Source organism: Mesoplodon densirostris, chromosome 1 (genome assembly GCF_025265405.1).
Source record: "Mesoplodon densirostris isolate mMesDen1 chromosome 1, mMesDen1 primary haplotype, whole genome shotgun sequence".
Classification (NCBI taxonomy): Eukaryota; Metazoa; Chordata; class Mammalia; order Artiodactyla; family Ziphiidae; genus Mesoplodon; species Mesoplodon densirostris.
The window spans coordinates 233,679,878-233,693,555 of record NC_082661.1 but is presented as its reverse complement, the minus strand read 5'-3'; the positions used below and the strand labels follow the sequence as shown (position 1 = coordinate 233,693,555).

The window sequence follows — 13,678 nt, the reverse complement described above, 5'->3', positions numbered from 1 at the left end:
TTTTGGTTTCCATTTGCATGGAATATCTTTTTCCATCCCCTTACTTTCAGTCTGTATGTGTCTCTAGGTCTGAAGTGGGTCTCTTGTAGACAGCATATATATGGGTCTTGTTTTTGTATCCATTCAGCCAGTCTGTGTCTTTTGGTGGGAGCATTTAGTCCATTTACATTTAGGGTAATTATTGATATGTATGTTCCTATTCCCATTTTCTCAATTGTTTTGGTTTCGTTATTGTAGTTCTTTTCCTTCTGTTGTGTTTCTTGCCTAGAGAAGTTCCTTTAGCATTTGTTGTAAAGCTGGTTTGGTGGTGCTGAACTCTCTCAGCTTTTGCTTGTCTGTAAACGTTTTAATTTCTCCATCAAATCTGAATGAGATCCTTGCTGGGTAGAGTAATCTTGGTTGCAGGTTTTTCTCCTTCATCACTTTAAGTATGTCCTGCCACTCCCTTCTGGCTTGTAGAGTTTCTGCTGAGAGATCAGCTGTTATCCTGATGGGGATTCCCTTGTGTGTTATTTGTTGTTTTTGCCTTGCTGCTTTTAATATGATTTCTTTGTGTTTAATTTTTGACAGTTTGATTAATATGTGTCTTGGTGTATTTCTCCTTGGATTTATTCTGTATGGGACTCTCTGTGCCTCCTGGACTTGATTAACTATTTCCTTTCCCATATTAGGGAAGTTTTCAACTATAATCTCTTCAAATATTTTCTCAGTCCCTTTCTTTTTCTCTTCTTCTTCTGGAACCCCTATAATTCGAATGTTGGTGCGTTTAATGTTGTCCCAGAGGTCTCTGAGACTGTCCTCTGTTCTTTTCATTCTTTTTTCTTTATTTTGCTGTGCAGCAGTTATTTCCACTATTTTATCTTCCACCTCACTTATCCGTTCTTCTGCCTCAGTTATTCTGCTATTGATCCCATCTAGAGTATTTTTTATTTCATTTATTGTGTTTTTAATCGATGCTTGATTCGTCTTTAGTTCTTCTAGGTCCTTGTTAACTGTTTCTTGCATTTTGTCTATTCTATTTCCAAGATTTTGGATCATCTTTACCATCATTATTCTGAATTCTTTTTCAGATAGACTGCCTATTACCTCTTCATTTGTTAGGTCTGGTGGGTTTTTATCTTGCTCCTTCTCCTGCTGTGTGTTTTTCTGTCTTCTCATTTTGCTTATGTTACTGTGTTTGGGGTCTCCTTTTTGCAGGCTGCAGGTTCGTAGTTCCCGTTGTTTTTGGTGTCTGTCCCCAGTGGCTAAGGTTGGTTTAGTGGGTTGTGTAGGCTTCTTGGTGGAGGGGACTACTGCCTGTGTTCTGGTGGATGAGGCTGGATCTTGTCTTTCTGGTGGGCAGGTCCACGTCTGGTGGTGTGTTTTGGGGTGTTTGCGGACTTTTTATGATTTGAGGCAGCCTCTCTGCTAATGGGTGGCGTTGTGTTCCTGTCTTGCTAGTTGTTTGGCAAAGGGTGTCCAGCACTGTAGCTTGCTGGTCGTTGAGTGAAGCTGGGTGCTGGTGTTGAGATGGAGATCTCTGGAAGATTTTCGCCGTTTGATATTATGTGGAGCTGGGAGGTCTCTTGTGGACCAGTGTCCTGAAGTTCGCTCTCCCACCTCAGAGACACAGCACTGACTCCTGGCTACTCAATTTGGGATGATTTGTTGTCTATTCATGTATTCCACAGATGCAGGGTACATGAAGTTGATTGTGGAGCTTTAATCCGCTGCTTCTGAGGCTGCTGGGAGAGGTTTCCCTTTCTCTTCTTTGTTCTCACAGCTCCTGGGTCTCAGCTTTGGATTTGGCCCCGCCTCTGCGTGTAGGTCGCCGGAGGGCGTCTGTTCTTCGCTCAGACAGGACAGGGTTAAAGGAGCAGCCTCTTCGGGGACTCTGGCTCACTCAGGCCGGGCGGGAGGGAGGGGCACGGAGTGCGGGGTGAGCCTGCAGCGGCAGAGGTCGGCGTGACGTTGCACCAGCCCGAGGCGAGCCGTGCGTTCTCCCAGGGAAGCCGCCCCTGGATCCCGGGACCCCGGCAGTGGCAGGCTGCACAGGCTCCCGGAAGGGCGGTGTGGACAGTGACCTGCGCTCGCACACAGGCTTCTTGGCGGCGGCAGCAGCAGCCCCAGCGTCCCACGCCCGTCTCTGGGCTCTGCGCTTTCAGCCGCGACTCGCGCCCGTCTCTGGAGCTCCTTTACTCGGCGCTCTTAATCCCCTCTCCTCGCGCACCAGGAAACCAAGAGGGAAGAAAAAGTCTCCTGCCTCTTCGGCAGCTCCAGAGTTTTCCCGGACTCCCTCCCGGCTAGCTGTGGCACATTAGCCCCCTTCAGGCTGAGTTCTCGCCGCCAGCCCCAGTCCTCTCCCTGCGCTCTGACCGAAGCCCGAGCCTCAGCTCCAGCGCCGCCTGCCCCGGCGGGGGAGCAGATAAGCCTCTCGGGCTGGTGAGTGCCGCTCGGCACCGCTCCTCTGTGCGGGAATCTCTCTGCTTTGCCCTTCCCAGGTATGTGGGGAGTTTCTTGCCTTTTGGGAGGTCCGGGGTCTTCTGCCAGCGTTCAGTAGGTGTTCTGTAGGAGTTGTTCCACGTGTAGCTGTATTTCTGGTGTATCTGTGGGGAGGAAGGTGATCTCCGCGTCTTACTCTTCCGCCATCTTACCCGGAAGTCCTGAAACAGAGTTCTTGAACAATATTGATCCATTGCACCGAACATATATAGAACATCCTGCCCAACAGTAGTAGAGTGAGTACACATTCTTCTCAAGCTCATATGGAACATTCTTTAGGATAGACCACGTATTACCACGTAACAAGTCTTAACAAATTTAATAATATTGAACTCATACCAAGTATCTTTTCTGACCACAGTGGAATGAAATCAATAGTAGAAGGAAACTGGAAAATACACAGATATGTGGAAATTAAGCAACACAGTCTTAAAAAACTAATGGGTCAAAGGAGAAACTACAAGGGTAATTAGAAAATATCTTGATACAAATGAAATCTAAAATGACATTCCAAAACTTATGGGATACAGAGAAAGCAATATGAAGAGGGAAGTTCATAGTGATAAATGCCTACTTTAAAAAAAAGAATGAGGGCCTCCCTGGTGGCGCAGTGGTTAAGAGTCCGCCTGCCGATGCAGGGGATACGGGTTCGTGCCCCGGTCTGGGAGGATCCCATATGCCGCGGAGCGGCTGGGCCCGTGAGCCATGGCCGCTGGGCCTGCGCATCCGGAGCCTGTGCTCCGCAACGGGAGAGGCCACAACAGTGAGAGGCCCACATACCGCAAAAAGAAAAAAAAAAAAAAGAATGATTTCAAGTCAATAACCTAATCTATGCTTCAAGGAACTAGAAAAAGAAGAGCAAACCAAACCCAAAGTTAGCAGAGGAATGGAAGTGGTAAAGATTAGAGCAGAAATAAATGAAATAGAGACTAAAAAAGAAATAGAAAAACTCAACAAAACTGAGTCAGGTTTTTTTTTTTTTTTTAAAGGACAAAAAACTGAGAAATTCTTAGCTAGAATAATTAAGGAAAAAAGAGAGGACTTAAAGTAACTAAAAGCAGAAATGAAAGAGTAGGCATTACAGCTAATGCTATGAATATAAAAAGAATTATGAGACTACTATGAACAATTACATGCCAACAAATTGTATAACCTAGAAGAAATAGATGTTCCTAGAAACATACAACCTATCAAGACTGAAGAAATAAAAACCTGAACAGACTATCACTAATAAGGAAATTGAATCAATAATCAAAAACCTCTGAATAGGGGCTTCCCTGGTGGCGCAATGGTTGAGAATCCGCCTGCCAACGCAGGGGACAGGGGTTCGAGCCCTGGTCCGGGAAGATCCCACATGTGGCGGAGCAACTAAGCCCGTGCACCACACTACTGACCCTGTGTGCCACAACTACTGAAGCCCACGCACCTAGAGCCCGTGCTCCACAACAAGAGAAGCCACCGCAATGAGAAGCCCGCGCACCGCAACGAAGAGTCGTCCCCACTCGCCACAACTAGAGAAAGCCCGCGCACAGCAACGAAGACCCAATGCAGCCATAAATAAATAAATAAATTTACAATAAAAAAACTGTTAAAATTAAAAAAAAAAAAAAAAAAAACCTCTGAATAAGTTAAAGCCCAGGACTAAATGGCTTCACTGGAGAATTCTACCAAACATTAAAGAAGAATTAACACCAATTCTCCTCAACTCTTCAAAAAAACAAAGAGGAGGGAACACTTCCAAACTCATTTTCTGAGTTTAGCATTGCCCTAAAACCACAGCCAGGCAAAGACACTACAAGAAAATAAAGCTACAGATTAATATCCCTGATTGATATTAATGCAAAAATCCTAAACAGTATTGTAGGAAACCAAATTCAAGAGCACATTAGAATGGTCATACCCTATGACCAACTGGGATTTATTCCTGAAATGTAAAGCTGGTTCAACATATGAAAAAAAATCAATGTAATATGCCACATTAAGAGAGTGAAGGACAAAAACTACACGATCATCTCAATAGATGCAGAGAAAGTATTTGACAAAATTCAACACCCTTTAATAATAAAAACACTCAACAAGTTACAGATAAAAGGAAACTCCTTCAAAATAATAAGACCATATATGCAAATCCCACAGCCAACATCATTTGCAACAAAAATCGGTTGTATTTCTACATACTATCAGTGAACAATCCAAAAAGGAAAATAAGACAGTAATCCCATTTATAATAGCATAAAAAGCAATACTTAGGAATAAACTTAACCAAGGGGGCAGAAGACTTGTATAGTGAGTGAAATGTGTAAAACAGCTGAAAGAATTAAAGAAGAGGGCTTCCCTGGTGGAGCAGTGGTTGAGAGTCCACCTGCCGATGCAGGGGACACGGGTTCATGCCCCGGTCCGGGAAGATCCCACATGCCGCAGAGCGTCTGGGCCCATGAGCCATGGCCGCTGAGCCTGCACGTCCGGAGCCTGTGCTCCGCAACGGGAGAGGCCACAACAGTGAGGGGCCCATGTACCGCAAAAAAAAAAAAAAAAAAAAAAGGATATCCACATGGAAAAGAATCCATACATTAATCCATACATTAAAATTAATTCAAAATAGATTAAAGACTTAAACATAAGACCTACACATAAGATTTCTGCATGAAAACACGTGAAGAGCTTCATGACATTGAGTTTGGCAATGGTTTCTTGGATATGACACCAAAAAAATAGGAAACCAAGACAGAAATAGACAATGAAATGAAACTTCATCAAGCTTAAAATCTTTTGTGCATTGAAATTTTTGTGTATCAAGAACAGTGTAAAAAGGCAACCCATGAAATGGGAGACAATATTTCCAACCAAATATCTGATGAAGTGTTAATAATATCCAGAGTATATGTTGAACTCCTACAACTCAACAAGAACAACAAACCCAACTCATTTAAAATGTGGGCAAAGGGGCTTCCCTGGTGGCGCAGTGGTTGAGAGTCCGTCTGGTGATGCAGGGGACACGGGTTCGTGCCCCGGTCTGGGAGGATCCCACATGCCATGGAGCGGCTGGGCCCGTGAGCCATGGCCACTGAGCCTGTGTGTCCGGAGTCTGTGCTCGCAATGGGAGAGGACACGATGGTGAGAGGCCCGCGTACCACCCCCCCCCAAAAAAAGAAAAAGTGGGCAAAGGACTTGAATAGAATTTTTTCCCAAGATAATATATAAATGTGTAACAGGCATATGAAAAAATGCTCAAAGTTACTAATCATCAGAGAAATGTAAATCAGAACCACAGTAGATAATCACCTTATACCCATTAGTGTGACCATTGTTAAATAAAAATAAGTATGGTTTAGGGTGTGTGGAGAAATTGGTACCCTTATGCACTGTTGGTGGGAATGTAAAATGGTGCAGCCTCTATGGAAAACAATATGGTGATTCTTCAAGAAATAAAAAATAGAATTACCACATGATTGAGCAGTCTTCTATGTATATATCCAAAAGAACTGAAAGCAGGATATGAAAGAGCTATTTGTACACCCATGTTCATTGCAGCAGTATTCACAATAGATAAGAGGTTGAAGCAACCTAATTGTCTATGGATGGATGAATAAAGAAAATGTGGTATGTATTTACAATGGAATATTATTCAGCTTTAAAAAAGAAAAAAAAACCCTGACACATCCTACATACAGCATGGGTGAATCTTAAGGATGTTATACCAGTCACAAAATGACAAATACTCTGTGACTCCCCTCGTTTGAGTTATATAAAGTAGTCAAACTCATGGAATCATAAAGTAGAATGACGTTTGCCAGGGTATGGGGGGAAGTGGAAATGAGTTGTTATTCAACGGGAATTTCAATTTCACAAGACATAAAAGTTCTAGAGATTTGTTGTACAATAGTGTGCTGTAATTAACAACACTGCACTGTACACTTAAAAATGTTTAAGATGGTAAATTTTATGTTCTTTTTACCAAAATTAAAAAAAAGACAGTACAATAAAAAAAACAAAACACGCTGTGTAGGATATTAATTTTACATTTTTTTAAATGTAAGGTTTTAATGTCAAGTTGGCTTGATTTCCATTATATCTTTAAAATGAATTCAGTCTACTTTAGAGGTAACTAAGCATGCAAGACTTCTCTTAATTGACATTGTTCTACTTAACTTTTTATATTTCTGGTGATTTGTAGTTAATTTTTCTTTTTGTGGCCTATCTTAACTGTTCTATTTTTTATTAATTCTTAGGGTACATTTAAATTTAAAGCAGAAAGTGACCTGTTCCTTGCTGAGCATCACAAACTTTTATTGTATGATGGCAAACTCTCTAGTGCCATTGCATTCACATACAATCCACGCGCCACAGATGCCCAGCTCTGCCTTGAATCATCCCCTAAGGACAACCCTTCAATTTTTGTTCATTCACCGCATGCACTCATGCTCCAGGTACTAGTGGTAATCGTTTAAGAATATTTTTAATGGTAAATTTTGATGTATTATTGAGGTGTATTTGGTAGCTTTTGACATGTAACGTAACATTTTATTGTTCTTGTTATGTTTCATTTTGAATTGTTTTGGAAAAGAATCATTGGAATCTTTACTGTGTTTTCTGTTTTACAAGGATGTGAAGGCGGTTTTAACACATTCCATCCAAAGTGCCATGCATTCAATTGGAGGAGTACAAGTGCTGTTTCCACTTTTTGCACAGTTGGATTATAGGCAATATTTATCTGATGAAGTTGACTTGACTATATGGTGAGTGCTTTTGTTCTTTCTTTCATTTGATATGAGAGTTATTTTCATCACTGTTGAGCTGCATAAAATTTTTTCCAACTTTAAAATTTGTTGTAGGGTTAAAAGAATATAAAGAAATTTTTGAACTGTAATTATTATAAATTCAATTCAATAATAATAATATTAATTTAAGTTTTTTATCGGTAGGAAGTATGGAAGCTCTAAAAAAACAATAATGTTTTTTAGAATAATAAATTAATTAATTTATGGCTGTGTTGGGTCTTCATTTCTGGGCGCGGGCTTTCTCTAGTTGCGGCAAGCGGAGGCTACTCTTCATTGCAGTGCGCGGGCTTCTAATTGTGGTGGCTTCTCTTTGTTACGGATCATGGGCTCTGGATGCATTGGCTTTAGTAGTTGTGGCATGTGGGCTTAGTTGCTCCACGGCATACAGGATCTCCCCAGACCAGGGCTCGAACCCGTGTCCCCTGCATTGAGAGGCGGATTCTTAACCACTGCGCCACCAGGGAAGGCCCAATAATGTTATTTTCTTTTCTTTTTTTTATTCTTGCAATTTTTAAAATTAGTTTCTGCTTTATAACAAAGTGAATCTGTCATACATATACATCTGTTCCCATATCCCTTCCCTCTTGCGTCTCCCTCCCTCCCACCCTCCCTATCCCACCCCTCCAGGCGGTCACAAAGCACCGAGCTGATCTCCCTGTGCTATGCGGCTGCTTCCCACTATCTATCTACCTTATGTTTGGTAGTGTATATATGTCCATGCCTCTCTCTCACTTTGTCCCAGATTACACTTCCCCCTCCCTGTGCATTAATTTTGTATCCTGCTACTTTACCAAATTCATTGATTAGCTCTAGTAGTTTTCTGGTAGCATCTTTAGGATTCTCTATGTATAGTATCATGTCATCTGCAAACAGTGACAGCTTTACTTCTTCTTTTCCAATTTGGATTCCTTTTATTTCCTTTTCTTCTCTGATTGCTGTGGCTAAAACTTCCAAAACTAAGTTGAATAATATTGGTGAGAGTGGGCAACCTTGTCTTGTTCCTGATCTTAGTGGAAATGGTTTCAGTTTTTCACCATTGAGGACGATGCTGGCTGTGGGTTTGTCATATATGGCCTTTATTATGTTGAGGAAAGTTCCCTCTATGCCTACTTTCTGCAGGGTTTTTATCATAAATGGGTGTTGAATTTTGGCAAAAGCTTTCTCTTCATCTATTGAGATGATCATATGGTTTTTCTCCTTCAATTTGTTAATATGGTGTATCACGTTGATTGATTTGCATATATTGAAGAATCCTTGCATTCCTGGAATAAACCCCACTTGATCATGGAGTATGATCCTTTTAATGTGCTATTGGATTCTGTTTGCTAGTATTTTGTTGAGGATTTTTGCATCTATGTTCATCAGTGATATTGGCCTGTAGTTTTCTTTCTTTGTGACATCCTTGCCTGGTTTTGGTATCAGGGTGATGGTGGCCTCGTAGAATGAGTTTGGGAGTGTTCCTCCCTCTGCTATATTTTGGAAGAGTTTGAGAAGGATAGGTGTTAGCTCTTCTCTAAATGTTTGATAGAATTCACCTGTGAAGCCATCTGGTCCTGGGCTTTTGTTTGTTGGAAGATTTTTAATCACAGTTTCAATTTCAGTGCTTGTGATTGGTCTATTCATATTTTCTATTTCTTCCTGATTCAGCCTTGGCAGGTTGTGCATTTCTAAGAATTTGTCCATTTCTTCTGGATTGTCCATTATATTGGCATAGAGTTGCTTGTAGTAATCTCTCATGATCTTTTGTATTTCTGCAGTGTCAGTTGTTACTTCTCCTTTTTCATTTCTAATTCTATTGATTTGAGTCTTCTCCCTTTTTTTCTTGATGAGTCTGGCTAATGGTTTATCAATTTTGTTTATCTTCTCAAAGAACCAGCTTTTAGTTTTATTGATCTTGGCTATCGTTTCCTTCATTTCTTTTTCATTTATTTCTGATCTGATCTTTATGATTTCTTTCCTTCTAACTTTGGGGGATTTTTGTTCTTCTTTCTCTAATTGCTTTCGGTGCACGGTTAGGTTGTTTACTCAAGATGTTTCCTTTTTTTTTTTTTTTTTTTTTGCGGTATGTGGGCCTCTCACTGTTGTGGCCTCTCCCGCTGCGGAGCACAGGCTCCGGACGCACCGGCCCAGCGGCTGTGGCTCACGGGCCCAGCTGCTCCGTGGCACGTGGGATCCTCCCAGACCGGGGCACAAACCCGTTTCCCCCGCATCGGCAGGCGGACTCTCAACCACTGCGCCACCAGGGAAGCCCTCCTTTTTCTTAAGGTGGGATTGTATTGCTATAAACTTCCCCCTTAGAACTGCTTTTGCTGCGTCCCATAGGTTTTGGGTCGTCGTGTCTCCATTATCATTTGTTTCTAGGTATTTTTTAATTTCCTCTTTGATTTCTTCAGTGATCACTTCATTATTAAGTAGTGTATTGTTTAGCCTCCATGTGTTTGTATTTTTTACAGATTTTTTCCTGTAATTGATGTCTAGTCTCATAGCATTGTGGTCAGAAAAGATACTTGATACCATTTCAATTTTCTTAAATTTACCAAGGCTTGATTTGTGACCCCGGATATGATCTATCCTGGAGACTGTTCCATGAGCACTTGAGAAAAATGTGTATTCTGTTGTTTTTGGATGGAATGTCCTATAAATATCAATTAAGTCCATCTTGTTTAATGTATCATTTAAAGCTTGTGTTTCCTTATTTATTTTCATTTTGGATGATCTGTCCATTGGTGAAAGTGGGGTGTTGAATTCCCCTACTATGAGTGTGTTACTGTCGATTTCCCCTTTTATGGCTGTTCGTATTTGCCTTATGTATTGAGGGGCTCCTATGTTGGGTGCATAAATATTTACAATTGTTATATCTTCTTCTTGGATCGATCCCTTGATCATTATGTAGTGTCCTTCTTTGTCTCTTCTAATAGTCTTTATTTTAAAGTCTATTTTGTCTGATATAAGAATTGTTACTCCAGCTTTCTGTTGATTTCCATTTGCATGGAATATCTTTTTCCATCCCCTTACTTTCAATCTGTATGTGTCTCTAGGTCTGAAGTGGGTCTCTTGTAGACAGCATATATATGGGTCTTGTTTTTGTATCCATTCAGCCAGTATGTGTCTTTTGGTGGGAGCATTTTGTCCATTTACATTTAAGGTAATTATCTATATGTATGTTCCTATTCCCATTTCTTTAATTGTTTTGGGTTCGTTATTGTAGGTATTTTCCTTCTGTTGTGTTTCTTGCCTAGAGAAGTTCCTTTAGTATTTGTTGTAAAGCTGGTTTTGTGGTGCTGAACTCTCTCAGCTTTTGCTTGTCTGTAAAGGTTTTAATTTCTCAATCAAATCTGAATGAGATCCTTGCTGGGTAGAGTAATCTTGGTTGCAGGTTTTTCTCCTTCATCACTTTAAATATGTCCTGCCACTCCCTTCTGGCTTGTAGAGTTTCTGCTGAGAGATCAGCTGTTAGTTAACCTGATGGGGATTCCCTTGCGTGTTATTTGTTGTTTTTCCCTTGCTGCTTTTCATATGTTTTCTTTGTGTTTCATTTTTGACAGTTTGATTAATATGTGTCTTGGCATATTTCTCCTTGGATTTATTCTGTTTGGGACACTCTGTGCCTCCTGGACTTGGTTAACTATTTCCTTTCCCATATTAGGGAAGTTTTCAACTATAATGTCTTCAAATATTTTCTCAGTCCCTTTCTTTTTCTCTTCTTCTTCTGGAACCCCTATAATTCGAAGGTTGGTGCGTTTAATATTGTCCCAGAGGTCTCTGAGACTGTCCTCAGTTCTTCTCATTCTTTTTTCTTTATTCTGCTATGTAGCAGTTATTTCCACTATTTTATCTTCCGCGTCACTTATCCGTTCTTCTGCCTCAGTATTCTGCTATTGATCCCATCTAGAGTATTTTTCAGTTCATTTATTGTGTTTTTAATCGATGCTTGATTCATCTTTAGTTCCTCTAGGTCCTTGTTAACTGTTTCTTGCATTTTGTCTATTCTATTTCCAAGATTTTGGATCATCTTTACTCTCATTATTCTGAATTCTTTTTCAGGTAGACTGCCTATTTCCTGTTCATTTGTTAGGTCTGGTGGGTTTTTATCTTGCTCCTTCACCTGCTGTGAGTTTTTCTGTCTTCTCACTTTGCTTATCTTACTGTGTTTGGGGTCTCCTTTTTGCAGGCTGCAGGTTCATAGTTCCCGTTGTTTTTGGTGTCTGTCCCCAGTGGCTAAGGTTGTTACAGTGGGTTGTGTAGGCTTCCTGGTGGAGGGGACTAGTGCTTGTGTTCTGGTGGATGAGACTCGATCTTGTCTTTCTGGTGCACAGGTCCATGTCTGGTGGTGTGTTTTGGGGTGTCTGTGGCCTTATTATGTTTTTCGGCAGCCTCTCTGCTAATGGGTGGGGTTGTGTTCCTGTCTTGCTAGTTGCTTGGCATAGGGTGGCCAGCACTGTTGTTTGCTGGTTGTTGAGTGAAGCTGGGTGCTGGTGTTGAGATGGAGATCTCTGGGAGATTTTCGCTGCTTGATATTATGTGGAGCTCGGAGGTCTCTTGTGGACCCGTGTCCTGATGTTGGCTCTCCCACTTCAGAGGCACAGCACTGACTCCTGGCTGCAGCACCAAGAGCCCTTCATCTACCTGGCTCAGAATAAAAGGGAGAAAAAGTAGAAAGAAAGAATTAGTAGAAGAAAGAAAGAGAGAAAGAAAGAGAGAAAGGAGGGAGGGAGGAAGGAAAGAAAGAAAGAAAGAAGGGAGGGAGGGGGAGGGAGGGAGTGAGGAAAGAAAGAAGGGAGGGAGGGAGGAAAGAAAGAAAGAAAGGAGAGAGGGTGTCTCACACAGAAGCATACACATACACTTTCACAAAAAGAGAACAAGGGGAAAAAATCATAAATCTTGCTCTCAAAGTCCACCTCCTCAATTTGGGATAATTCGTTGTAAAAAGAGGAAAAGGGGAAAAAATCATAGATCTTGTTCTCAAAGTCCACCTCCTCAATTTGGGATGATTCGTTGTCTATTCAGGTATTCCACAGATGCAGGGTACATCAAGTTGATTGCGGAGATTTAATCCGCTGCTCCTGAGGCTGCTGGGAGAGATTCCCCTTTCTCTTCTTTGTTCGCACAGCTCCCGGGGCTCAGCTTTGGATTCGGCCCCGCCTCTGCGTGTAGGTCGCCGGAGGACGTCTGTTCTTCGCTCAGACAGGACAGGGTTAAAGGAGCCGCTGATTCGGGCGCTCTGGCTCCCTCAGGCCGCGGGGGAGGGAGGGGCACGGAGGCGGGGCGAGCGTGCGTCGGCGGAGGCCGGCGTGACGTTGCGTCAGCACGAGGCGCGCCCGTGCGTTCTCCCGGGGATGTTGTCTGTGGAGCCCGGGACCGTGGCAGTGGCGGGCAGCACAGGCTCCCGGGAGGGGAGGTGTGGAGAGTGACCTGCGCTCGCACACGGGCTTCTTGGTGGCGGCAGCAGCAGCCCCAGCGTCCCACGCCCGTCTCTGGGGTCCGCGCTTTCAGGCGCGCCTCGCGCCCGTCTCTGGAGCTCCTCCTTTCAGCAGCGCTCTGAATCCCCTCTCCTCACGCACCAGGAAACAAAGAGGGAAGGAAAAGTCTCTTGCCTCTTCGGCAGCTCCAGACTTTTCCCCGGACTCCCTCCCGGCCGGCCGTGGCGCACTAACTCCCTTCAGGCTGTGTTCACGCCGCCAGCGCTCTGACTGAAGCCCGAGCCTCAGCTCCCAGCCCCGCCCGCCCCGGCCGGTGAGGAGACAAGCCTCTCGGGCTGGTGAGTGGCGGTCGGCACCGGTCCTCTGTGCGGGAATCTCTCTGCTTTGCCCTCCGCACCCCTGTGGCTGTGCTCTCCTCCGTGGCTCCGAAGCTTTCCCCCTCCGCCACCCGCAGTCTCTGCCCGCGAAGGGACTTCTAGTGTGTGGAAACCTTTCCTCCTTGCTGGCTCCCTCCCACTGGCGCAGGTACCGTCCTTATTCTTTTGTCTCTGTTTTTTTCTTTTTTCTTTTGCCCTACGTAGGTACGTGGGGAGTTTCTTGCCTTTTGAGGGATCTGAGGTCTTCTGTCAGCCTTCAGTAGGTGTTCTGTAGGAGTTGTTCCACGTGTAGATGAATTTCTGATGTATCTGTGGGGAGGAGGGTGATCTCCGCGTCTTACTCTTCCGCCATCTTCCCCCAGCCCCCCCGAATAATGTTATTTTTGAATAAAGTTAGACATAGTGATAATAGATTTATCAGAAATGCATGTATTTTTATCTAAAATATAGTCTTAAAATATTTTAAATGGTTATGTAGCAGTGATTTCTTATGGTAATTCAGCTTTCCATATTTAATTATTATTGATTGCTAGTAAGTAATTGAAATCTAAAATTTTTCATTATGTTACATAATAAGTGATATGGTTTTTAGAAATTAGATAATATATTTGGCACCTTTGTC

The 13,678-nt window shown here is 42.7% G+C and overlaps 1 protein-coding gene across 2 annotated transcripts in view; it reads left to right on the top strand.

Moving 5' to 3' along the window:
• The window catches only part of LRBA (LPS responsive beige-like anchor protein), a 767,039-nt gene that overhangs the window by 124,170 nt on the left and 629,191 nt on the right, over window positions 1-13,678 (top strand). For both annotated transcript variants that reach the window (XM_060116154.1, XM_060116148.1), the window contains exons 10-11: window positions 6,711-6,908; window positions 7,084-7,217. In XM_060116154.1, the coding sequence (XP_059972137.1) occupies window positions 6,711-6,908; window positions 7,084-7,217 (332 nt within the window). The remainder of the gene's footprint in view (window positions 1-6,710; window positions 6,909-7,083; window positions 7,218-13,678) is intronic.